The sequence below is a fragment of the Haliaeetus leucocephalus genome, unplaced genomic scaffold (genome assembly GCF_000737465.1).
Source record: "Haliaeetus leucocephalus isolate CR32 unplaced genomic scaffold, Haliaeetus_leucocephalus-4.0 Scaffold140, whole genome shotgun sequence".
In the NCBI taxonomy this organism is placed as follows: domain Eukaryota; kingdom Metazoa; phylum Chordata; class Aves; order Accipitriformes; family Accipitridae; genus Haliaeetus; species Haliaeetus leucocephalus.
This window is the reverse complement of record NW_010972576.1, coordinates 5,713,487-5,739,140: the sequence shown is the minus strand read 5'-3', so window position 1 is coordinate 5,739,140 and position 25,654 is coordinate 5,713,487. Positions and strand designations below refer to the sequence as shown.

The 25,654-nt window shown below is 40.1% G+C and overlaps 1 protein-coding gene across 2 annotated transcripts in view; it reads left to right on the top strand.

The window, feature by feature from the left end:
• Window positions 1-25,654, top strand: part of KIAA0922 (KIAA0922 ortholog) — a 77,487-nt gene that overhangs the window by 25,228 nt on the left and 26,605 nt on the right. For both annotated transcript variants that reach the window (XM_010586115.1, XM_010586114.1), the window contains exons 3-16: window positions 3,904-3,975; window positions 4,913-5,036; window positions 6,110-6,226; window positions 8,254-8,364; window positions 14,637-14,714; window positions 16,650-16,803; window positions 19,067-19,125; window positions 19,487-19,595; window positions 20,548-20,653; window positions 21,312-21,465; window positions 22,114-22,284; window positions 22,586-22,655; window positions 24,641-24,758; window positions 25,516-25,654. In XM_010586115.1, the coding sequence (XP_010584417.1) occupies window positions 3,917-3,975; window positions 4,913-5,036; window positions 6,110-6,226; window positions 8,254-8,364; window positions 14,637-14,714; window positions 16,650-16,803; window positions 19,067-19,125; window positions 19,487-19,595; window positions 20,548-20,653; window positions 21,312-21,465; window positions 22,114-22,284; window positions 22,586-22,655; window positions 24,641-24,758; window positions 25,516-25,654 (1,569 nt within the window). In that variant the 5' untranslated portion in view covers window positions 3,904-3,916. The remainder of the gene's footprint in view (window positions 1-3,903; window positions 3,976-4,912; window positions 5,037-6,109; window positions 6,227-8,253; window positions 8,365-14,636; window positions 14,715-16,649; window positions 16,804-19,066; window positions 19,126-19,486; window positions 19,596-20,547; window positions 20,654-21,311; window positions 21,466-22,113; window positions 22,285-22,585; window positions 22,656-24,640; window positions 24,759-25,515) is intronic.

The window sequence follows — 25,654 nt, the reverse complement described above, 5'->3', positions numbered from 1 at the left end:
GCCCTTTTCCCTACAGATTTAGCACCTCTGGGTCTCCTCAGTGGAGGGAAGATGATGGCTTCAGATTTTACAGCTCATGTTTCTTTTAAAAACCAATAATAAAACCCCAAACCTGCTGCCCTGGAGTGACAGATTTCTCTGCTTGCGCAGGTGGTCAGGGGTTCCTGCATTCCTCCATCCTGCTCTTCTCCCCTGGTATCACCCCTCTTCCTCACCCTGCCTTCCCCTCCAGCCACTTTTTGCCTGCTCCGCATCCGCCTTTCTCCCTGTTTTCTCCCCGGCGAGCATCCCTGATGCTGGGAGTCATGTGCATGCTCAGGATTTGTCCCTCTCTGTTGGATGCTTTCTGTGGATCGGGGTGATGAGCTGGAGCTGCGGGTCTCTCAGGCTCAGCCTCTCCTTCCCTCCAGAGCCTGCCCCCCATCTTACTCCTGCCCTGGGTGCTCTGGGTGACCATGCGGAGCCCTCCCTCACCTCCCTAGTGTTTCAGCTGGTCCTATCCTTTTTTCCAGGAGATGGATGGTTCAGGGTGTCAGCAGTTTAAATATATGGTGAAGACAGAGAGGAGGAAGGGCGTTGAATTGCTGGGCTGGCAAGTGCTAATGGGGCCAGTTAAAGTAGATTTTTGATACAAAGACAATTACTACTAAGTGTTCAAAGTAGTTGCCAGGAATTGCCTTCCCCTCTTCTATTTCTTTCTCCTGTTTCCCTCCTGTTCTGTTCACTTGTGCTTAAAAATGTCCCCTGAAATGTTGGAATTGACCTGCCGTATCAAAATTTATCATTCAGAAGTCTGCGTTCAACTGGCCAGCCTGAAAAAAGAGAGAGATGCCATTGAGTGTGGAGTCTGACTTTGTTAGACAGTGTGCTTAATGTGATGTTAGCTGATTTTAAAAGCAATTAAAGAGCAGTTGGAAACTAGGCTTTTTGTTGCAAAGAGGACTGTTTCTCCACATTTGTTGTTTCAAGACATCCATTCTTAGGCTGATGTTTGTGTGTCTGTCCCAGGCTTGTAATGTTCTCATGAAATGACCCGTGTACTTTTTTGGACATGTTGCCTGCAGCCAAAAGAGAAATTTTTGGCATAATTTGAGGTGAATCTATTAGTGAGATGAGGTTCTTTGAATTATTTATTTATTTTTTTAAATGTAAATGCTTTGTTTTAAAAACTGACTTCAACTTTTAAATGTCTTAGTAAATTGCCTTTGACATTTATTTCCATGTCACATCGCCTGCAGAGATCTGAATGTGTTCAATTGTGTTTGGAGTGTGGGGATGCAGAAGGGTGTTCTGCCAGCTTCCAGCTGGCTTTAAGAGAATTGCGGTAACACATTGGAGAAGTACGCTTTTAATGTAGATGTACTTGTTCCTTTCTCTCTATAGTGGTGGGCTTTAAAATTCATCCTGGTTGTTGGTTGTTCAGGTGTGGTGGACAGAATGATCCCCTGCCCATTCCTGCTATTCCAACCTGTCATTTTCTCCCTTGGGGGGAAAAAAGAACCCCAAACAGCGGTGGACTTCTGTCTACTAGTCCTGCTGTTGAATAAACTCAGCTCTCAAGTTATGTTTTGGCACTGCTTTGGGGCCGCTGATAAGCAGTGCAGACGCCCTGGAGCTGGCCAGCAGGCAGGGTTATGAGTGCAATGCTGTAGGAATGTGGCTGTTCTGCTTTCGGGGCCAGGCTGGGGCTTGGAGCAATTTGGCAGCTTTTGTGGGGTGCAGAGCAGAAGCTGGATGTCTTGTAACCATGGTCTCGTTCTTGGGGCTGCTGGGTAGCGGTGTGCAGGGTTGCTCTGAAATTGCCTCCCTGCCCAGGAGTCAGATCAGAGCCTGCAGGGTGCGTTAGCTTCAGCCATCCCAGGTCTAGGCTGCCTTCTCCAGAAGGAATGGGATGGCAGCCCTGGGATCCTGCTGCTGCTGCTTTCACAGGGCTTTTCCCTTTTTCTGACTAGTAGAGGGTTGACTGTGATTGTTGCCTGAATAGAAATACAGTGCATTCTTAGGAGCCAGTGCTACAGCACGGCCTTGTTCACCCAAACCAAAATGAAATGCAGTCTGCTACATCCACAGCTAGGTTTGCACCCAGTTGGCGCATTGGGTACCTATTGTAGAGAGTGAGGGTTGAGAGGAAAAGAGCTGATTCTGCTAGAGCTCCACAGAAGGAAGATTAGTAAGTCGTGGAGAGCCACTGCCAATTATGCGAATTGGCACAGAGGAGCACTCGGCTTCTTACCCTTCTTAGCAAAGGTTTTTCTGGTGGGAAAAGGTATTTCAAGCAGTACCTGTAAGATGCTAGAAACTTAAGCTGTGATGGGGTTTGGGGTGATACTGTAGTACATAAACTGCTGGCTTAACTTTTGTTTTGCTATATATGTGTGTGCATATAAAAAAAGGATCTGAGGACCCTTAAGAAATGTGCCTTCCCCCAAATGTCTGGGGCTTATACTGTAGTAGTAATTTTAATTTGTATGTGTTTACAACAACAGTACTCAGACTTTCCTTCTGGGTATGTCTCTGAGGCTGACTTTTGGAAGGGGAAGAAGGTGCTAGTTGCCGCGGTGTTTCTAGGAAAGGAGTAAGAGTTGGCTGGGGTAGACACAAGGTGGTTGGAAGGAGACTGTCATTCAGCCAGACTTTGTAGTTCTGCATCATCTGTTTTTTCGTTATTTTCTAGCAGCTCCCTAGAAGCGCTGCCTGGATATATTGCCTTCCTCCTGCTACAGCAGCAAGGGAGTTTGCTCCCTTGTATGAGAAATGTTTTCATAAAAGTTGTGGGTTTTCATAATAATAAACCTGATTTTTCTGACTGGTAATAAATTATGACGTCTCTATTGGTTTGGAATATAATAACAGAGTTATGTAGGTACTTTAATATATTAAAGGTGTAATGTTACAGAACTACACTTTTAAATTGGGGACCAATTAACTGTACTACCACACATTATGCAAAGCAGCTGGTTAACTAATGAGACCACAGTCTGTCCCTCCCTTCTCAGACTCATCCTTGCTAGGATGCTTATTAGCATCATCCAGTAAAGGTGAAACTGGTTCTGGCTATGCAACATGCAGACTGCTTCTGGGGAAGTTTTTAACAGCATAGCACTGGCTGCATAGATGTAATGAACAAGTGCTGGGCTTGTTTTTTACTGCTGTGGTTGTTGGGACTTGTGGAGGACAAGTTTTAATTGAGAAAGTGGTGAAGATACCCTGGGATTTCTATGTTACAGGGCATCGACTCATGTTGAAATAAGCTAAAAACGTGCTAGAACTGATGGGAACTTTATTGAGAATTTTCCTAGGGCAAAGGAAAGATGATGATGTGTGTGTTTCACATTATTTCTTACTCTCTTTTGCATGTAAGAAATGAGTTGGCTTTTGCATTAAAGCCGCAGCTAGGCAAGCACTTCTTTTGATGTCGGCTTTTGCCCAAGCTATTTACTCCTCTACCTCTGTATCTGTCAGGTGTGCTTGTACCAGTGCTTGTGTGAATGTCAGGTTGACAAGACTGGGGATCTGCTCCATGCTGACGTAATTTTCATTCCCCAGGACTCTTTTAAGTTGTTTTCCCTCTGTAGTTCACTGTGCAGCCCCATAAAAAGGTATATCAGCATGACTGAGGGGATATGTGCAAGGAAGGGAGGTTGTTCAAGCCAGAATTACCTCTAAAATGGGATACTTCTCAAACTGCACTTTTATTGGCATGAGCTTTCCAGCATGTGCTGTTGTATGGAAACCTTCTTAAAAGGTCAGTCTTATGGCAGCAAGAGGAATGTATGAAAAGATTTGGAAATAGAGTTGTTTAGAATACAGAGAGTCAGAGCCTGTAATGTATCTTCCTTCCCTGCAGTGTGTAGCATCATGCCCACTAAATATTAATTGTGGCTTCTTTTCCCTTTTTTTCAGCTTCTCAGCAAAGATGCCTCCAAATGGGAAGGCCTTACATTTTCACCCGTCAGTTCTGCATTTTGGAATGCAGTGAGTATCTTATGTTATTGTTTTTTTGATTAATAATGAAGCGGGGAGGAACAACTATACTGGGCTACATTTGTGTAAAGAGCATTAGCTGAGATCATGCCATCCTCTGATAAAAAGAGAAATAGTAAATAATTGCCACAGAGTTGGAACTGTGTTTCTTGCCTGGCAGTACTTTGTAAATGAAAATCAACATAGTTCTAGGAAGGAGGAAAAGGGAATAGGGAACCATAACACATTCTGGGTACGTTTCAGGTGATTCTGCATGGATGTCAAGTCAGTTCTTCATGCTGGTGGTTCATTTCTTGAAAAATTGCCTTTCTAGTAGAGGGGGAGCTTGTTGCTTCCTTTAACTTCTGAAAATAAAATCCAGAAAGTCCCAGGCAAAACATACTGTTAGAATGCTTGAGATTTTTATTTTTTTTAGTTCTTCTCTAAGAAAACTTTAAAAATTATGCTTAAATGATAATCAGCCTTTGGTCCATCAGTAACCAAAAAGAAACATGATCCCCTTTTAAGTTAAAGCAATGTTTCAGAGCATGCACAGAATGAATGTATAAGCTGCTGGGTTTTAGGAGGTATTAGCTAAAGCAAAAGCCTTAAGAGACTTGTTGCTTTAGCTGACAAAGCAAGTCTTTGGTTATTTAAACTTTTTTATTCAAAACTTTGTGCCTCGTAAGGGTTGGGTTTTTTCTTAAACTCCTGGTGACTCAAACGAGTTTTGGCTAAGTGCACCTCTTACATCCCGATGTTACTGATCTGCCTTTGTATACTAAAGGATAAAGTTTTTTTGGCATGTTTCCAAAGAATGGTTACAACTGGGAAATTGTTGCATATCAACATGTTTTAGAGTGATTTGTGTCTGTTGCTTTCTTGTACATTGCCTGTGCTTATAAAGTGAATAATTTCTTTCTCTTCCCCCCCCCCCCCGCCCCTTTAGGTTACTGGGGTTACCCAGAGCTAAAATGCTGCATGCCTACAACCCTAGTAGAGATAGAGAAGTTGTAGTGAATTCAGTGTTTACAGCTACTAGACAGTTTCATGTGTCTCCTGCTTATAGCCGGGTAAGTGTTGATGTACTTTTGGAAACTATGTAATGGCCAAGTGCCAAGCCTTCCTGCTTCCTTTGGCCTAAGCTTTTCATTCTGTGTTTTCTCTTCGTGCTTTTTTGTAGGACCTCCAACTTTTTTTCTGTTTTGCTAGCATTTTTTCTGCTTGCTTCTGCTTAGACTGGTGAGGGAGAAGACATCCAAAACCTACAGTAGGAAATGTGTTTTACAGTAACAGAGAAAGAGAAGAATTTTTCAGTGTTAAAGAGGCTGTTTAAATCACATTCTGCTTTATGCAGCATTATGCAGTAATCCACAGGCATGTGGGTGTTTTACAGCCTTGAATTTTTAGTCTTTTGAATGGTCTTGCATATTCCTCAAAAAAAACTGCAGTGAAATGTTTTATGCATTTTGTATTGCAATTATGAGCATAATTGCCTCATGATCTAAGACCATTATTTTAACTTGGAATTTTTTTAACAACGTATAACAATATAACACATGTTAAGAATGAATTGCTGTGATCTCAGTTTGATGAAGCCCAGATTTTATCCTCTGCTGATGTGCAAAGGGTTTTTATTATGCTTTCTTCTCACTTGTGTTTTTACTATGGCTGAATGGGTAAGACACTGTGCAGATATAAACATCATTGTTCTTTCAGTTAGACCTATTTGGTTACTAATTGTGTTGCCCAAGTTCAGCTTTGACTCATTTGACTATATATCACAGTGGGGATTGATTCAGTTTGTAATAGGTATGTATATGTAGGGGGGAAGTGTTTTTGCGCATGCAGAGGCTGTCGGTGCTGCTTGATTAACTCGCGTGCCAAAAGGAGTCTTGACTGACGAGGCCTGAGCTAGCCAAGAAATTCCATCCATAATGTGGCGAGTTGCTGCATGGTCTCAGTTCTTCTCCATAGTAAGAGTCAAGAGCTGTGGACAGATGGAAGTTCTCAGGGCTGAGGTTCTGCTTAGTGGGATCTACAGACAGGGGTGTACATGTGGATGAGTCTGTTGGGCCGTGCAACTGAATGGTGGGTGTTGTGATCGCTGGCTCTGAGCAAGCAAGCTTCTTTGTGGTCTCTGCAGGTGATTCCAGCGATGGGAAAAATTTCTTTCAGAGTACTCTTCCTGCCAACAGAAGAAGGCAGTATTGAAAGCTCATTATTTATAAATACCTCATCTCATGGAGTACTTTCATATCAGGTAACTACTCTTATTTTTAGTTTGGATTGAGTTTTGGATTTACTTGTGTTTTAAAAAGTGATTTCCATACATTTTGAACTTAGAGACTTCCCAAGTTCGTTGAATTCCTGATACAAATCAGGTGGGGTAGTGTTTACAATTCATCCCTTTTACCAGATCTTGCTAGTCTCATGATCCCATATACATGTATATGGTTAAAATTACTACCGTTAGTGGGTCTACTTGCGGTAGTAAAACTAAGTGTGTTTGTATACTAAGTGTACTTACAAGACCATGGTCCTGTCACTATTAGTTGGTTTCATATAATACTGCAGTCTAGACTGCACTGTGCTGGAATGCATTTGTCATGAAAAACCTATTTAGGAAATATTTTAGGTGGTTTTCAGCTGCTCTGCAGGATTTTATGTAAACACATTGGGGATGTAGCACAGGGTGGGAGGTTTAGGCTCTTAAAACAGGAAAGTCGAAGTAATGGTTGTGCATTAAAGCTGTCTATTGCCTGATTAACTAGTGAATTCAAACAAGTCTTAAGCTTTTTTAATTTTTATAAGGGACATTATATACTGCAAATTCTTTGCTTTTATTAATTTGTTAAAGAAAAATCTAACTCTGAATTCAGTGATTTAAAAACAATGCCAGCTTTAATCAACCATCCAGCTATTCTGTTCCCATACTTTGATATTGTGCTGGAAAACAAAGCTCCTTAAATTGAAGCATAGGTAAGTCCAATTGAAATACATGGGTTTTAATACCAATGTTGCATTTATCTAGTATTTATTAGAGGTGTTGTTGCATTTGGCAGGAACTTTTCATCAAGTATGAGGGAAGAGTGCATTATAGAGTGACTGACCTTTTCTTTTTGACATCTCTCCTCTCCTTGCACTCACTCCTGACCCCTTGATTTATTGCCCGGTCAGCTCAGCCAGGGCCTTTTATCAACAAGTTGTGGGGAAGCAGTTGCCAGTGCCACCAAAAAATTAGTTTGTCTCCTGTTGGACTGCTGCTAAAATCAGTAACGGGCTGGTTTTCACGGACAGTTCCACCAGCCACCTGAAACAGAGGAAGTAGCTGCTCATGATTTCAGCTTGCATTAAGTTTAAGAGTTTCAAAATTGGGCATAACTCGAGTGGTTGATGCACAGTTACAGTGCTCTTGAGAGCCCAAAAGCCTTGAAACATGTTTGATGTTTCTAATGCATTTATGCAAGAGTATGTACAGAAGATTCACTCAAATGGAGAAGAGGTACCATTATAGTAAAATGCATTTTGTAAATGCCTCCATAAAAAAACCCAGGCATATTCCCTTTGATCTGCTATTTTGTATCTCTAGTCAGAGATCTTCAGTGAACATAGAATGCATTGTATAATCCTCTTAATTAAAAACATGTGGTTTTTTCTATTAAAAAAAAAATATCTTTGCATACAAGATGCAAACCCCAAGGCATTTTTCTTAACCTCAGTGATTTTTTTTTTCCCCTGTTATCTTGCATCTCATTGTCATAAACTAATCTTGGTGGAATGGAATATGAATGCAGTAAAAACATTCAACTTGCAAATCTTATAGTGCTCTGAAAACTGCAGACTTTAAAAAAGAAAATTATCAAAAATTATTTTACTCAATTTTTAAGGCAAAACCATTTAATTCAATATGCAGCTGGACTAGTAACAAAGTTTTTCCAGAAATTACTGCACTGCCAAATGGTGATATGTGTATTGTAATTGCCTGAAGAATAATAAGAGAGCTTAGATACTTTCTTTTTGGGATCACCTATGGCCTGCTAGTAAGTGCTTTGTTTTGTTTCTGTAATAGTGCCTGAATGAGCAAAGATGCTATAGTACCATTTATGTGTATAGTTACTTTCCACGTTGGAACTTTATATCTATAAATTGTCTTTTAAAAGGATATAATTTGAAAAACCAATCTGTTTCTTGGGAAGATTGTTATTATTAGCAAAATAGTTTTGTATGTTACTGTGATAACTGAAATACTAGGTGTTGATGTAATGACCTTTTTTTTTTCAACACCAGGTTTTTGGAACAGGAACTCTGACGTCTTCTCCAGAAGAACCTAGAGTGCAGCTATCAAATACCTACTTACTGCTTCCACACATTCAAAACATCCAGGCATCACACACACTGGTATAGTATACTTTTCAAATGGAGACGAAACATAAAACTTAGACATAAAAGGGTTTTGTCATCAGGTTGTTGGGATGCAAGGAACATTAACAAAAAGTCCAAGTACCAGTGACTGCAGGAGAGACATTGCAAGATACAGGGCTGCTGTGATAGCTGGTCTTCTGGTTTTATGAGACAGTCTTCGGCATTTAAACTATTTCCACTTGTTCTCGTTCATGCTCCTGTAGTGTGCTGTCCTCTCAGTTGTGCCAACAAAACTATTTGTGAGGCCCTCCCCTGAACTAAACTGGAGAATTGATCTGTCCTAAAAAAAATAAACTTTGTACTATAAAGATGGGGGAGGCTGTTTTGGTTTGTTCTGGTTTTTACTTCAGACCCCATTCCCCATGCCAGTTCACAGCAGGGCTGCACCAACAGTTTGCCACAGTTAAAAAGCATGGCATGCTGCATGGATGAGAACAAGAGCTGGGAGTCAGGCTGGAGTATCCCCTCCTGCCAGGCTGTACCAGTGCTGAAGATACCAGCTTCACTTACCTCTGCTTGACTAAAGCAGGGAGCTGTGGAGAATACACCAAGGTGGATTTAGAGGCATAACTATTTCAATTGAAAGAAGCTTTAATGATTTCTGTCGTCTGGTTACAGTTGGAGGTATTTTCGTAGTCTTCCAGGCCATATAGAACCTTTCAAATGAATAACTAACCAGAAAAACCGATCTTTCAAATTTCCTTTTGTATTGTACAGAGACTTAGTTTTTTCAAAAACATATTTAGAATATCTTAGCACATAACAGAATTGAATCTTTTATCTAAATGTAAGCTGTATTGATTGCCTTCGTGATGTCTTCTGTTCTACCTGAGAAAAATTCTCAGCTCAGATCGTATTTTTCAGTCTGCTACGTATATGTTAGGTCAATCTTACCTCTGCCCGAGCATAATGCACAATTTCCTTCTCTTCCTTTCTTTTCCTCTGTACCAGTCTCTTTCTGTAATCACACAAGTGTGCTTGCTTGTGGGCGTACACAGACAGACTCTTGCAAAGGAACCAAAATCCTCACGGTTTGTAATTTGGGGTGCTAGGGTTAGAATGGAGAACAGTTTTTTTGGATGCTGTTCATGACATGTCTCTTTGCATCTTTATGTGTAGCTCAATGGGTTGTTGTCAGGTACTGTCTGAAGTTTGGATCCATGCTCTGCTGCTTCACAGTTCTGTCTGAATTCCTGAGTAGAGAAGTTTTGGGGGGAGCATTTGACATTTTCCTTACTGTCTAGTGAGGAACATTTTCCTGTGCTTTATTTCTCTAAGTACGAGCTTGAGGTCATGTTTGGCAGTGCAGCAGGTACCACCTGGCACCAGTCTTGTTGCAGGACATGAGTTGTGAGAGAGTGTTGACTCAATTCTCTTCGCTGTGGGTGTAATTTTCCTGTGCCGCGCTATAATTGAGGAATTACTCTTCAGTTCGATGAATGTTACTGATTTGGACAGAAATGCTGCAGCAGTGGGACAGGCTCCTCAGCTGCTGAAGGTGGTAGACAAGTTCTAAATACTGAAGAGGACCTTATGGCTTGAGTTTGGGTTCCTTTTAGAAAAATATTGCTCTATGGATAGCTGTCCTCTCCAGAAACGCCTTCTTCAATTCACTCTACTAATATTCTGATCCAGATCCCATAAAAATTGGTATGATTCTGTTTTGTCCAGTTTATATTTTAGGCTCAGAAGCTGTGGAAGGAAGATAGGTCTATGAGGTTTGAGTGAGTGACTACATATGTGCAAACTTAAGAATATGTAATTATTAAACATACAGTGGAGATTTGTAGTGAAAATGCATTTAAAACAAACCAGTCATACTCACTTAACTGTCCACCTTTGCTTTCCCTTGTTTATTTTTAACTGAAGTAAATACCAGTGTAAGTTCAGGATAGCGTAAGCCTCATTTACACATCCCTTGTCATCTTGGGATGAATCGAGTTGTAACCTTGGGCAACAATGTCTGGTTTGCTATGCTAAAGGTATCCTTACCTCTAAAGTCTACTGATACTGCTTGGAAACCTGGGAGAAGGCTCACTGAGTGCTGCATGGTGTGTGCCTATTTTTTGTCTCTATTGTCTCCTGTTTTAAAAGTGGTTGTGTTTAAGCTGTTTGGTAATATTGATGTCCTTAATCATCAAGGCCAGAAAGGTAACGTCATTTAGTCCCATCATGTGCTTGGTAAAATGTGTTCTCAGAACTGCTGGAGGCATTGTTACCATAACCCGGAATAGTTGTTCTTACTCCTTTGATGGTTGGAAACCTACACCTGACTTTCAATCTGAATTGCTTTGTGGCCGGTTTATATTTGTTTGTTAAGACATGCATTTAGTTTATATAACTCCTCCTGCTTCTGATGCTTATACCCAGAAGCATTTGCAAGTGGCATCACATCTTTCAGCTTTTGCTTTGCCAAGCTGAATGGTCCGTGCTCTGTAGTATCTTATCTTCTTCAGTGATGGGCTGTCCATTTCTTAACCAGATTGACAACCCCTTTCTGCAGCTTCTCCAATTTGTAAAATTTCTTTGGAAGGTGAATGGCCAGAACTGTACATATGGATATGGATGAAATTTTGCCTCTACGGAGTATTTATGTTGGAAATATGATGGGAATTACAGACGAAAGTTTCCCTCTACAGTAATATTTCCATTAGAAATACAATATGCAACAGGTTTGTGTTTGCATTTTTTGTGGAAAATGAACTTCAGTTGATTTTGTGAGTTGTTTTTATACTTTAATAGGCAAAGGTACGCAGGCCTTTCTTTTTTCTCCATTATTCCCCCAGGGTTTTTTAGCAGAAATTCTTGTGATTAATGAAGAGAAGAAGAAAGACAAAGTTACCTTTTCTACTGTTGAATTTCACCCTCTTTCTGTTACTCTTTTCAAAATTTCAGCTTTTGAAGGGTTCAGGATCGGCATGCTCTGGCTGTGGTCCTGGATCCCAGGATTTCTGGGCTCCTGGCTCACTCGTCAGGAGGAAAGAAGAGCTGTGTCCAACACTGTGAATTCATAGTACGTCTACGTGGCCATTCAGCAGTGGCTAGTTACCGCTAAGCCGTAACAGATGGTGGAGCCCATATAGGTCATCTTTGTTTATCCAGCTTCTGGATGTAGTCTTTGCTCCAATTGCCTGGTTTTTGGCATTATTTAGTATTTGGATGGCACTAACAGGGCAGCTACGTCACTGCCTTGTTGTGTTCAAAATGCTGTGCAAGCACACTAGAAATGTCAATGGTGGAGTGACCTGCAGGGCGAAATATCTTATCATAGGAGACATAGGCATCACTTTGCTGACTTCGCAGAGGAGTTTGATGTTTATGAGCCAACAACATGGGAAATACTGCAAGTACTGTCAGGAACCCAAGACTCCTTAAGCTGTGTTTTGTGCTGGTGGACAGAGTATCAGAGAAGCAAATGTGTGCGAGTGTGGTGCTTGGGTGTGGAGGAGGAAGGTAATACGGCAGTAGAGTTTTCTTGGTGTGCCAGCCTGTAACTGCCTGCAAAAAAATGAAGGAACTCTGCTGAATCATTATTACAGGGACAGCTTATTAACACCATTCAGAGTGGCAGTATCTCTCTAGGGCCAGGGACTGTCTAGGACAGAAACTTTGAAGTATCAGCCTGCAGGAAGAAGGGGAAGCTTGTTCAGTGTTTGTTCTTTTTTAATTACACTGTAGCCAAACTCCAGGAAGTGGTTTAAACTCTAAAGTCCTGATAATGATGCAAGAATATCTCTGAAAATCTTGTATAGAGCCATGTCCGATTGACAGGGCACCTAGGGCAGAATAAGGAATTCTTCCCCTGAAAGTGACCTTGGGTCTGTGGCTGCTTGGTGGCTCTTGAGCTGGCTTGTGCCAGCTGTCCTGTTGATGCTCTGTCTCTCTTTTGATGGATGAATTATTTCCTAAGTAATTACCTACAGTACTGTCCCCCAGCGAGAATCGTAGACATTCACCAGGAGAGTAGGGCTCCTTGCAGATCAGATGGTTCAGGTTTTTAGGGTTTTTTTGAAAGAGGCCTCTGTTTCTTTAAAATTTAATTGCAGGAACTTGCCAAAACTGCTAAGAATTTCATTCGTGGGGCTTCTATCAGACTTCTCTGTTCAGTTCATATAGGATTTGTGGGTGCTGAGTGTGTGTGTACGTACAAGTATGTATGCATGCGTACCTAATACAAAACAGAGGCACCAGGTAATGAAGTGGCAGCGGCTGTACTGCTTCGCAGTGCTTTTTCTAGCTTTTCCCCTTGTGCCATGCCTCTCATTTTCAGTTCGCCTCTGGTGCAAACATACGCTGCATAACTCAGCTCTCTGCTCTGATTCATAGGCAGTGATTTTTACAGTGTAAATGGAATGCTTGCACTGCTGGGAGATGTGGACATGGTCCTGGGTTTGTCTTCTTGGAAACTGCTTCTGACAATGTTTTCTTCTGAGATGCTTTTATCTTCTCTTTATAGTTAACGCAGCTGTCTTACCAGTGTTGGAAGATAGGGGGCATGACAGTTATGCATCTATTGTCTGCCTTAGATAACTGAAAATGCTTTTCCTTTTCCAAAGATAGCTTCACAAAAGGAAATAAAAAATTCCCATAGAAAACAGATCAACATCAAATACACCCCTATAACATTTTTTTTCCCTCTGTGTGCCTTACATTAGCAGCTTCAATTTTAAGGTGACAGCAGTTTCCCATGTAGATCTATGCCAGGCTAAGAAGTTAAAAAAGTTGGAAAAGTGTGATTTAGCTGATTTTTTTTATAGGGGTGTGGGGTCTTAAACTGCTTTAAACTACAGTGGCACTGAATAAGGGCTAACAACTCCTTATTTAGGACCATGAAAGTGGTAGTGTTCTCTCAAGCTTGAACCACTGAGAAGGGAAGTCTAAGCATCAAGGTTTATCTGACCAGAAAAGTGACCCCCAAAGTTGCTCTTTATATAATCCTACTGCCTCATTAAAGCTCCACTAGCAGTCATAGCCATGAGAGGTCAGTAAATGGTGCATGTTTTGGAAAAAATTGTTTTTTCTGGTCTCAAAATTTGATGAGGACAAAAGCGTTTGTGAAAAAGAAAGGAGGTGGCAGGGGTTCACGTCCCCCAAAGAGCTGGGCTGGGGACAGGGTTTGGGTTGCTGCTAACCACCTTTGCAGAGGTTACATCGCCCTCTTGTGTGAAGCCCCAGTCATTTTGGTATGAAATCTGGTTGAATCGGGAATGCAGAATGCATGTTGGCTTCCTTTTAGCTGTGCTTTTATAAAACTGGACCCCACACGTGTGGTAAATCTACTCTCTGTTCCGATGCACCTTGCCCCCTTCTGCCTGTCCCAGGGAGATAGGAAATAGGGTGTTTGGACACTTCAAAAACTTTTCTTCACAGTTTCACTTTTCGGCATCAAATTATTGAAATTCTTTGAAGTCAGTTGCATCAACACTTTCAGAGACTTGAACCTGCAGATACCCCACTCAGATATTTAGTTCATATTGCAAGAGAAACTGGGGGTGGGTGGGTGGTCCACATCAGTCTCAAAATCACCAGGTAATTTTGCTATAATTAAGGCACTGATAGAGTGACAGGTCTATCACTCTGATTTTTTTTTTTTTTTTTAATTTAGAATCAAGATCTACTGTCTCAGCAGTTAGTGTGAGTAATTTGACAGTCCAGATTTCCAGATAGCTTTCATGAACTATGCTCAGCTTTGTCAGTGCTGTTGCCCTGTTAGATTTGAGTGCTTTACAAACTGGCACAATCATCTTTTCTTTTCCCTTTCCAATCAATAAAAAGGCAAAACAAGTATTTTCTGTCTGTCCATTTTGGCATGAAGCCGTGTCCAAGAAGCATTATATTCTAGGCCTAGTAACTATTTCAGTGTCCAATCAGCAAAGAAAATATACAGAAAACAAGGCAAGAAGCTTTTAAATTATATAAAAAGGTCTTTGTTGAATACAATTTATTGACATATGAAAGTTTATAAGGGTTGCTCATGTTGATGCTGTACAAATATTTAATAATCATGTATAATAATAATTTGATAAGTAAGTAGATATTGATGGAGTTCCTGAGAATTGGAGATTGATTGCTGGCCTACTGTACAGAGTAATTGTATTTATTTTAAAAAAGTTTCTTACATTGCTGTGTCATGCATATGCAGAAACAGTCCTATTATCTTTATAAATTGTGGTGTGTGAATCAGATTTATGTGATAACACCTTTTGAAGCAATGTGCTTGACGTTTTCTTCACTGTTCTTTCTTACAGGCAGAAACTACGAATGCCAGTCTGTTACGTGTTCACCTTGAATGCAGTTTACCTAATGACGCATATCAGCAAGTTAAGGTATGTTTTATTATAATTTCATATCTATTTAAGTCTTTTTATTTTAATCTGAGTTTAGAGGGACACTTCCCAGAGCTCTAGAAGTTTTAGCAACAATGCAGTTTTGAATGTCTCAGTTTAAAGGGGAATTGTGCTTTTAGCTATGCTTTTATAAAACCATATCCTGTGGTATAAATTAAAAGTCACACACATCACAATATAAGCTGTAAGAGAGGGGGAGATAGAAAAAGACACCCCCACCCCCCCACCCCCACCCCGGAAAAAAACCCCAAACCCAAAACCCAAACCAACCCAACAGGCTAAGCGTTGTAACATGTAGGTATTGTATTACTTACATGGCGTACAAAAGTGATAAGATTCCTGTAATTTCCTTTCTCCAGAAATGTTTCACAAGTTTCTGGTTCACACTGACAAGAGATCAGTGAGCTGAGAGGCTGAAGTCTGGGCTGTTCGGGCCGTGTGCTCGCTCAGGAGGCTTCGAAGGTGGCCTTGGCGTTGGGCAGAGCTGAGGAGGGGCGAGCTCGTCAGCAGAAACGCACCCTCCAGAAGCTCTGAGCGTTCAGGACAGTAGCTCTCCTCCTCCTCCTGGGCAGTGCTGTCCGAATCTCCTCTCCCCCCCTCTCCTCAAATGTCCTTACACAGTAAATGGGTGTTGGTTCCCAGCAATGATGGTACTCGATGGGATATTTTGTTGGATCAGATATATAGGCCCACGCTGTGGTCTGCAGCACCTTTCTTCTATCAAGCATGACAAGACCCAGACTCCCTAGCTGTTTTTCTGTACATTACACATCACAGTGATCCTGTGCTGGTTTACTCCCTTGTTTGATTCTTGGATTGCTTTGGTGAATAAGCCTAGGCTTGAGATGCACCTGAATAATTGGGATTACATGTAGTGCAGCTGCCCGCTCTCTGATGCGAGCTTCCCAAGGGCACATCATCCCTGTGCTCCAGTCTCCACAGCAGCCTCCTCTCCTGCTCCTGGCAGCCATTTCAAGTGCTGAGGCTTCCTGTGATGCTGTGTGAGCAGTGAACTGGCATCCCGTTCCCTGAGACGCTTCCCCACTCCCGCTGTACCTCCTTGTGGTACTTCAGATGAGCTGAAGGTGTTTTGCTGCCGCTTCGCTAGAGCGCTTCACGTGCCGGGGTGGAGGTTTTCTCCTCCTCCTCCTGAGCAAATTAGGCCTCTTGGTAGGGCATCGGAGCCTCAGTTTAGCGACCTTCATGGCATGATGCACGACAAATTCATGTTACTTGCTGTTGATTGTCTACTTTTGTTTTGCTTTGTCAGCTTTAATTTTTTGTGAAATGGTGTCTGTGTCTTTGTATTTGCTAAGACTCAGCTGTCTTAACAGCAGCCCCTACTTAAGAAGGAAATAAGATCCTACTTGTATTTATCTGAAGTATTCTAGCCAGACGACAGTGTTTTCTATTAAGAATTGTACATGTATGTTTGTTTTTTTAAAATTACTTCAGTGAGAAATGGAGACAAAAAACACAGGATTTGGAAAAATTAACTATAAACAGACCAGTGAACATGAACTGTCTTCCTACCATTAAGACACATGCATCAGTCTGTTTATGGCACATTTTATTGAAGGCAGAGGATTTAACAAAGGAAACTGTTTTGCAGTCCCTGAGGTGAGACTGACTAAGACAGTTTATAAATTTGCATTCTTTCAAGGTTCAGTGTCCTTTTTAGTTGTTTTTCGTCTTTGTTTTTGCTGTGCTGTCTGTACTTGCACTGTCTTTGGTTTCTGCTGAGATTTTAGCAGAGGTCCTAATTACTCCTATTTTGCCAGCACTTTGGTGCTGGAAACCTTGTCTGTTAGATAATACCTTTGATTAAGTTCTCAAAATACCTTACTGTAATGAATTTTTTTCCGTTCCCTCCCCCACCACACACACACACCATATCCCCTTGTCTCGCTCCAGAGTTGCTGTTTTATGTCCGATGACCCAATGCTGCTAGAAATGACCTTAACGGTAAGAATGGAAAATGACCAACAAGATTTTGTGGAGCACAGACAATACTTACTGGAGAATCTTTTTGTAGTTTATGTAGCAATGGAAAAAACGAAGACCTCGGGTAAGTCCTAAATATGACTTAATTTTAATAGAACTTGGTTTGATACATAAGTTGTGATTTGATGTGCTAAATTAAATCAAATTCAGCAACAGCTAAATTTTGCGAGTGAGAACAAATCAGTTTAGTTAAACACAGCTTGTCAGCCACTTTGTTTAGGGCAGAGTTACTGCAAGTGCAATCCTCTTTATCAAAAGGTAACTATTGTAAAGCTGTAAACTACATCAGTTCCAGTCTTTAGTCCCACATACTTATGCATCTGCTTAAATAGTACGAAAGGATGTCATGGTCCTTCGATTTCTATGACTGCATTTCTGGTTTCCCATTAATTAAATTAACCATAATAGGACTATGAAGGCAGAATGGTTTGTACAGTGCTGGGGATAGTGGCTGTTGTGCAAAGTCAGGTAATGAGGTAATACAGATGTATGCATCATTTGTTCTTGTAAGCTGGAATTCCACAGGCAAAACAATCAACTCCTTGAAGTTTCTTTACGCTACATTTATTGGGTGAACAAATCCTCTAAATCAAGGGGATTTTTAATTATTTATAGAGCTTTGCAGTCTGAATAGCTTTTTTTAGACATTTCTGCCGTTTTTACTTTCTGATTCAAGATGAAGAAGGAACTGCTTAAGAATCCAGATCAAAATAATTCTTTTTAACACACTAGTAAAAAAAGAACATGATCTTTTTGTCTTTTGAGAAGTTCGATTAAAAATCTATCACAAAACAACATATGCTGTTCCCCCTGTGCCTGTTCTGTGATGTGATATTTACACAGAGCTGAAACTGAAATACCCGCTGTAAACCTAGTTTCCGTGCTGGTGAGATGCCAGTGCTTTGTTATGTTGAGTTGTGGACTTACGTTTATTCTGATGCTGGTAGAGAATTGTTCACATCTGTTGTGTCAAGGGTGCTCGCTCTTAGCACTTTTGATGGTTAAAGTACTAGAAGTATGCTTTTAAGGCTGTTTTCTATTAAATATAATGCACTTATAAGTCCTCACTGTGTTAGAGATTGATCATATAAGCCCTTTGGACTTGCTGTTGGTGGGAAGTTCCGTGTCTTGCTCCATCAGTACCGGTGGTGGCTTTACCATATCAAACAGCAATGCTTGCTTGCCTTCTGTTTGTATAATTAAATGAGAGACCTGGTCTTGAGGGAAGGATCTAACAAAAGGGAATTTGGTGCTGTGTTAGTCTCAGTGTACAGCACATGCCTTAGCACCTAGAGTGGAACAGCAGGTAGGCAAGGTCTGCACAGGGGAGCTAGCCAGCTGGAAAGGTTGAAGAAGAGTATGTGGTTTAAACAGCTGTGGGTATGTGGAGCGTCTGCTCACTCAGAATCAACATCTTGAACCCTCTTTTGGAAGGTGGCACCTGTAGTCTTGCTTTGAAGCACCTGAGCAAAGCACACTCATTATTAGAAGTTGTGCCTGGTGAACTGGGAGAATGTCCTTTTACGTCAGCCTGCATCTACTCATGTAATTCAAGTATGAGCAAGAGCAAGAACTCAGGTTGTCTTCCTTCATGGAAGTGTGATGACCACCCTGGTATAATAGTCATCTCTTGTTCTGTCCTGCTGCTCTTCTCTTGGTCCTCTAGACCTTCCTGGTGTCCTGTGGACAGGAACATAGCTTTGCCAGTGATGAAGCTGTACCACCTTATCCGCAGGTGAAAGCGGAGTTATACCCATCTTCTGTTGCTCTAGTCAATAGGTCACTACCCTACCAGGTGATAGGACCATTCCTCTATTAAGCCCAAAAGGTGGTAAGCACCAAATCCAGCTTCACAATCGTCTCCTGAGAATGCTTGCTGTTCAAAGCAGGTGAAGCCAGGATCTTGCTTAGCTGTGTGTGTATACAGAAGAGTTTTTACTGGACTCTCTCATGCTATTGATAGGTTGGCCCTTAGAAAGTTACGGCAGTGTCAGCCATCCTTCTTTCCTTCAGTTGTGCCTCCAATCTCCCTGCCCCTAGGAAAGGGGAGAGTTGTGCTCCATCTAGCATTTAAGAGATAACGAAGGAAGATTCCCTATTGATGCTTGCCTTCGTGTTTGTGGCCAAAAATCTTGTTGAGTGGATTTTTACTCTTGTATGACATGATTGCCAGCTCAAGATGTGAATAGTTCCTCCTTTTTACAAGGGTAGCTGTCACACAAAGATTTTTAAATTTAAATCAGGATTGCTTCTCATATGAGTATCTGACAAAGCAAGAGTGCTTCCATCCTTGGTGAACTTACCTCAGTGTTCATTCTTTTGGACAGGTGATTCCTCAGTAGATGTGTACATCATGCATTCTGGGAACAGCCTTGTGCATATACAGGTAATCGTGGGCTTCATATTTTAGGGTGTTGAATTTGGTTGGGGAATTAATTAGCCCACTGGCTTGCTCTCTAATAGCAGATTGATTTTGCTGGTGGCAAACGTGATGCTTCTATATTTTTAAAATGTGCCCAAACACCTAATAGATCTTTTAGATGACAAGTTGTAGTTCAGTGATGGCTGTTTTTTTAAAAAAAACATAAGAGCTGTTAACTTGACTAGAAATCCATGGGTTGATTTAGAAGATGTGATAAAATGGCAGATATTGGCTTGCAAATTTGACAAGAAGATACACTAATACAGGAGCTACAATAATAATAGTAGTACTGCTACAATGATCATTGTGTCTTGTCTTCATGCAGGAAATACGGCAGTTGTCACAAAAAGACACATCACCTGTGGAGTTTGAGCCAGTACTGCTATCTTCATCATCTACTAACTTTACAAAAGTTGCTTCTATTTCTTGTAAAGGTACAGGATACATATACTTATAGATAATATAATTAAACAGGATTTGATTATAAAAGGGTAGCTTTTTTCAGCAGATAGAGACCCTGAAAGATCTCAAAATCAACTTGTCTGGACTTTTTTGAGAAAGAAGATGAATTCTTTCTGCTAAGAGTTTCCACCATTTTTGTGTATATGTGCTCCCTCTTATGCCAGTCAAAGGCTCTAAGCTATATGTATTTCAAAAAGGGGAAGAAAACATTTGCTAAAATGTAAGCTGATTTTACAATAAGCATAATTATTGAATATGCTTTTTCACCATCCTTTTATAATTTGTGGTTATTTTTCTGTTTCCAATGTATTTTCTAAAAGGCTATTGTGCTTGGGTGGTCATTTTCTATGACACTTCTTGGCAGGATCATTGAAGAGGCTTGCCTGAGACCAGGCATGTTTGTGGAAGAGCAAAGATTAACATTTAAGCATTCCTGACTCCAGCCTGTTTCCTATTCTGACCACTAGACTGCAGTGCATAGACTTTAAACATTTATGAAACAGACTGCTTTCATAATGACATTGGGACTTGTTTTTTGTAGCAGAAAAGGGTAAATAAGAAGAAAGAAGGGACTATATGTTATATGATTTTTTTTTTTTCAGAACAGTTTTTCATTTATTAAAATAAGTAAGAATGCTGTGCCAGTGACAATGTGGTTAAAATTGGTGAGGCTGCTTTTCACAGCCTTGTTGTGCGTGTGGTTTTTTTGAAAGTCTGTAGCATTCATAAATTCTTCTTAAAGCAAGGTTTGGAACCTCTGAAAATTAGGACATAAGCAATTAGATGCTTTGCTCACCTCTGAGAATTAGACCAGCAAATATTCCCCTTTGTAATGTTCTTCCAAGTCCTCACATGAAAATCATTGCAGATGTGCTTTTGTTCTGGCTGATGTTGTATTCTCCTGTATGTCTGTTCTTTGCACAGCTGCATCCTGTGGCAGTGAAAGTCCTTATGCTGACAACAAGAAGAATAATCTATTGGAAGGCACTACAACACTAAGAGCCTGTCTTTCCTGTCCTGTGATGGAAGGGTAGGTTGACAGTGGATTTTTGTTTGTTTGTTAACTTTCACTGATGTTATAAGAAGAATATTGTATACCCTATTGTAAGAGATGAGGTTAGTTTGCTTTGTCACTGAATGATTCCAAGGACAGTGAAGAGGCTTCTTCCTATTGTTGCTGTGTCATTTGCCAAAACAGACCTGTGACATTTCAAGCAATATTTCTGTATTTTATCCAGGAAAAATGTTAGGACCCAGTAAAAAGATGTGCCTTAGCAGCTCATATCGTATGAATGTTGCTTAGAGTCTGTGATAAAATTTCCACCATCCTTATTAATCCAACACAAAAGTAGGATAATTATAGAAAAAATGTGAAGTCTTTTGTTCAGTCTTCTATTGCCAATTTAATCCAAACTACCATATCACAAAGCAGTAGGCAATGTTGTCATATAGCATAGCAAGAGGGTAGAGTGATTACCTGCCTACCTCTTCTACATTGTTCTTGTCAATTTTTACTCTGATATTATATGTAGGTATTCCAAAGGAAATAATTTTGTTCTTTCTCCTTAAAACCTTAGAAGAGCCTCATTATGCAACAATACTACAGTTATCTGCTCTTGTGTGGACCGCTTATGTGTGTTCAAGGACAACTGCAGATGTATTTATTTTTCTTCTGTATTTACTTTCAGGTATTTTGACGTAGATCCTTCTGCAGCATTGTTTCATATAGAACCACATCATAATACTTCAGGATTTTGGTCCATATGGTTTACAAACAATTTTGACTTCAGCATTGAACTGAATGAAGTCTTCGTAGCCAGAGAAACGAAGAACATTTTAAAGGTAAGCTTTATATCTGCTTCATACAATGTTGTCTTTGATTTAAGGATGATCCTCAGACATACAAAATAGATTCTTTGAAGAACTTGATGTTCGCAGAGCTGGTTGAAATAAGTTAAAAATAAAGGTGTGTGTATGCCTGGAACTGTTAGGTCCTGAAGAGGTTACTCTCTCGGTAGGCATTATTCACTCTCCGGCTATTTTTTGTGTTGTTTTATTAGCAACTGTTCTTTCATTTGAGTTGCAGCTACAGATGCATCAAATTATAGACCATTGCTCTGTTCTCAGAATTGTTGCAGTGTTTGTGCTCTATAGGATTCAGCATTTCTTCATAGGCTGTAATGGAAGTCTTTAGTACATAGATGAGCTTTGAAGTTTAGAAGGCGAAGCCAATAATTTACTCGCGCAATTGCTTGATTCAAACCAGACAAATCTGGTTTATGAATAAGCACATGATGTAGGCATCTAATTGGCTCTTGGTATATTTAGATAGGAGATTTACATATGTGCACTGTATGGATCAGTTATGGGTGCATATGTGTGTGTAATAACAGCAAAAACATGATGGAAGAGAAAGTTTACATTCTTCAAGGTACCGCTTGCACCAAAAATACTGCACTGATTTTAATTCAGTTTTCTGATTCTTTCTAGATTCTGAACTTTGCCAAACCTTTGACTCTACCTCCAGGCTGCTGGAATGTATTTTCTTTGAAGCTCAGTGTGAAAGACGCTGTAACAAATGTGCTTTCTAGTATTTGTTTGGCCACAAATGTGGGAGTAATGTTTGAAATACCTCTGCAGATATATTCAACTGTGTCCAAGGTATCGTATTCAGTTGTGTTGAATGGTGATTATGCACTCCAAACCAAACTGCAGCAGCCTCTTTCTTAGGCCAGAAATCTGTCCCTCAGTCCTGAAAGAAAAACTCAGTACCAGACCAATCTGTGAAACCATTCTGTAGCTTGAGATATTAAGCCCCCAGAGTTGAACAGCAATGGAATTACAGTTCTCTAGGCAACCTTAATTCTCTTCTTTGACTCGTCCAAATTATGCACTGAGAAACTGGAATTTGTCCTGTTGTTTTGTCATATAGTCAGTTGTAGTTTTTGTTTTGTTTTTCCAGCAGGGAGATCTTAATTTTGAAGCGATTGCCCACTGTGATATTCAGTGTTACTTGGGAAAGTCTGATTCAGGTATGCTCATCTTGGTTTTTTTTTTTTAGGCATCTGACGGTAGTTTTATTGTAGAAAATTCATTTTATGTAGCAAGACTTGTAATGAGAATATTGAGATTGTTCATGCAAGTACTAAGTTTTATGTCTTTTTAAAAACATCCACTTTTCTGGGAGTATATAAATGGCTTTGAGTAACCTGTACTAAGTACACTGTGCAGTATTTCAGACCTCTAACTCCATAGCATGTGCTAAGCTATTGTTCTGTCTTGAAACAGTTTTTTGGAATTAATATTTACAACTCCTCTGTAAGTTCTCATTGGTGGTGTGCTGCTCCTTGCTTTCTTCATATGCATGTTCTCCTGAGATGTTGAGGTAGAATGATAAAGCTGTCAACTAGCTCAAAGTGATTAGAAAATGTGCATAATCTGGGCCCAGATCCTGGGAAGTCTTTGATGAAAAACGAAAAATAAATGTTAACCAATATCCTGCCTTTAGCTAGAGTTAAATTTGAAGGCCTTCTCTTTATCTCTTTCTCACAGCATTAATTTAATAGATTTCTGCAAAAGGTCATTTATCAAGCTTATAAAAGAGCATCCTTAATGCTGTATCATGTGCAACAGAAGAAGGGGTCTCATTCTTTCTGGAACTGAGGAATCTCTCCAGATACTGTACTGCTGGGAGCTGTTTTAAGTACCTGGCTGGTGTTTACCAAAATACAGTGTTAGGTGTTAAATAGACACGATACTGCCTGAAGAATGTTGAATCTGATGAAAGCTGATTCAGAATAGTGGGGTTTTTTTTAATCTCTGCTCAGTAAAGAAGTTCTGTAGGCAGTTGAGTACCATAGGCTTTAAATGTTTCAGTGAGTGCTCTCCTGAATGTGTTTTTAAGGTGATGCTTTCCTAAAATATATTTTCGTATGAGGATATGAAGAAGGCAATAGTAGTCAGTCAAATGTAAAAAACACGTGGCTTGAAGAATTACTGATACATGTACGTGCTTAGGTACCTATCTTAGAAGCAAGTGTTGTTTTTTTGTTTGTTTTTTAAAATCTTTATAAAGAAATATTGCTGATAGAAGTGAGCCCTCATTGCTTGCTTGCTTTCCGTTCTAATAATACACATAATTGGATCTTTAGACAGGTATTCTGCCTTCTAATTTAGGATACTAATATTTGTTAAATAGAGAAGTCTAATGCACAAGCCTGAAAAATACTGACCCAAAGAACTTGTAGCTGAATTATTCCAGTCATCATCAATCTCAATTGGCTACTTTAAACACTAAGGATTGTAAAATAAAGTACGTGTACTTTCAAAATAAGCCATTTTTGTTTTCTTTCAAAAGAAATTTGCTTCTCTAACTCCTTTCTGCTGTGAAAATGTGAAAATGTGAAAATGCTTGAACCAATATGAACTAACTAACCAATAGACTTTCTAAAAGGCGTTAACCTTTAGACTGATGTAAAGCCTTGCAATTTAATCTTAAGAAGAATTTGAGAAAATTATCAGCACCTTGAAAAGTGAAGCTAAAATGAAAACACCATTTCTGCCAAACTGTGGGATTTGTTTTGCTCCCTGCTGTGCTGTGATATTATAATTTTGTACCACTATGTAGAGAATAGTATATGATCCTGATGCTTTATTGGCATCAGTGGAGGGTTCTGTGTGAAGGCTACTGATAATGTAATGACTTTTCAATGGCGTCCATTAGAAATAGCAACAGTAAAAAGGGCTTACTAGAGCATAGAAAGCCTGTGCGACATCCATACACTTGTTTACATGTAGAATTACTGTGTTTTTGCAGATGTACATTTTTAAGCAAACCAGGTATGGAGAATAACATATATACCCTCACATATGCTTGCTCTGAAGGGAAAAACGGGGTTGCCTTTAATATTTTTGTGTCAGGACCCTTGCAGATACTGATTACTCATGTTCAGAAGTAGATTGATGGAAGGAGCAAATGTTATTTCTGTAAAATATGAAAAATCTGTTATCGTTTTAGCAAATCTGCTTTGGCAGAAGAGTCTCTCTCTGGACCGTTCTGCCTGGGATGTGGATTCTGAGCTTGCAAGTGAACTTTATGAAAGATGGCAAAAAATAAGACGTGGGGAAGCCTGCAGGTCTGTACAGAATCTGTTGAGGTTCTTAATTCAAGCCAGTACAGTGTTGTAAGAATATTTCTGTTCTGAAGTATTCTTAATTAGAACAAACATTTTTGACCTTCCTGCACTTAAATTAGTTATCTTGAAGCACCCGGAGTATTGGAGCACCCCAGACACCCCCAGCTTCCATTTCAAGGCACTGCCAGCCATAAGTAAACGTTTCAGGTGCCCGAACTTCAGAATGTAAATAATGTTCTGACTATAATAACCTCACCACAGCTACCCAATATGAAAGCAATCAAAGCATGTTCTACCAGATCATTTAGGGAGTTGCACGAGTCCTTCATCAACAGGTCACATAGCAGTCTTTTCAGGATTAGGGTCTTTGAATAGCTTTTAAGGTTTTTAGTCCTTGGCCTAATGGATATTGCATACTGGGGGCGTTGGGAAGGAAGCAGTCACTGTGACTGAGCAATTCTTGTAGAGATGGTGCATCGGTGACATCAGCCCCTTCCAGAATAAGGAGGTAGAGCTGTGAAAACCACAGTCGTGTTGCAGGTGGAAAATTGGAGACTGAAGGGATGCACATAAGTTACACTGACTCTCTACTACTAGGTTACAGCTTTATGGGCTTTATTTTGTGAAGAACATTTTCAAGGAGAGATTAGTTGATGTAATTATAGGTCCTGGCAAATCATCATTTTTTTTTGTTCTTTGCTTGAAAGAAAAAAGAAAATAAAATTAACAAAGCTTTCTGGTTTTGCCAATAAAGCAGGAGGAGTATTTCAGGATCGGCTCGCTTTATTCATCAGAAGAAGCCTGAAGAGGGGTTCTTTGCCTTTTTCTTGCCACGGTTGACTACAGAGCCTGGCCTTACGCTCAACTTCAGTGCCACAGCAGTTAAAAGTAGTATG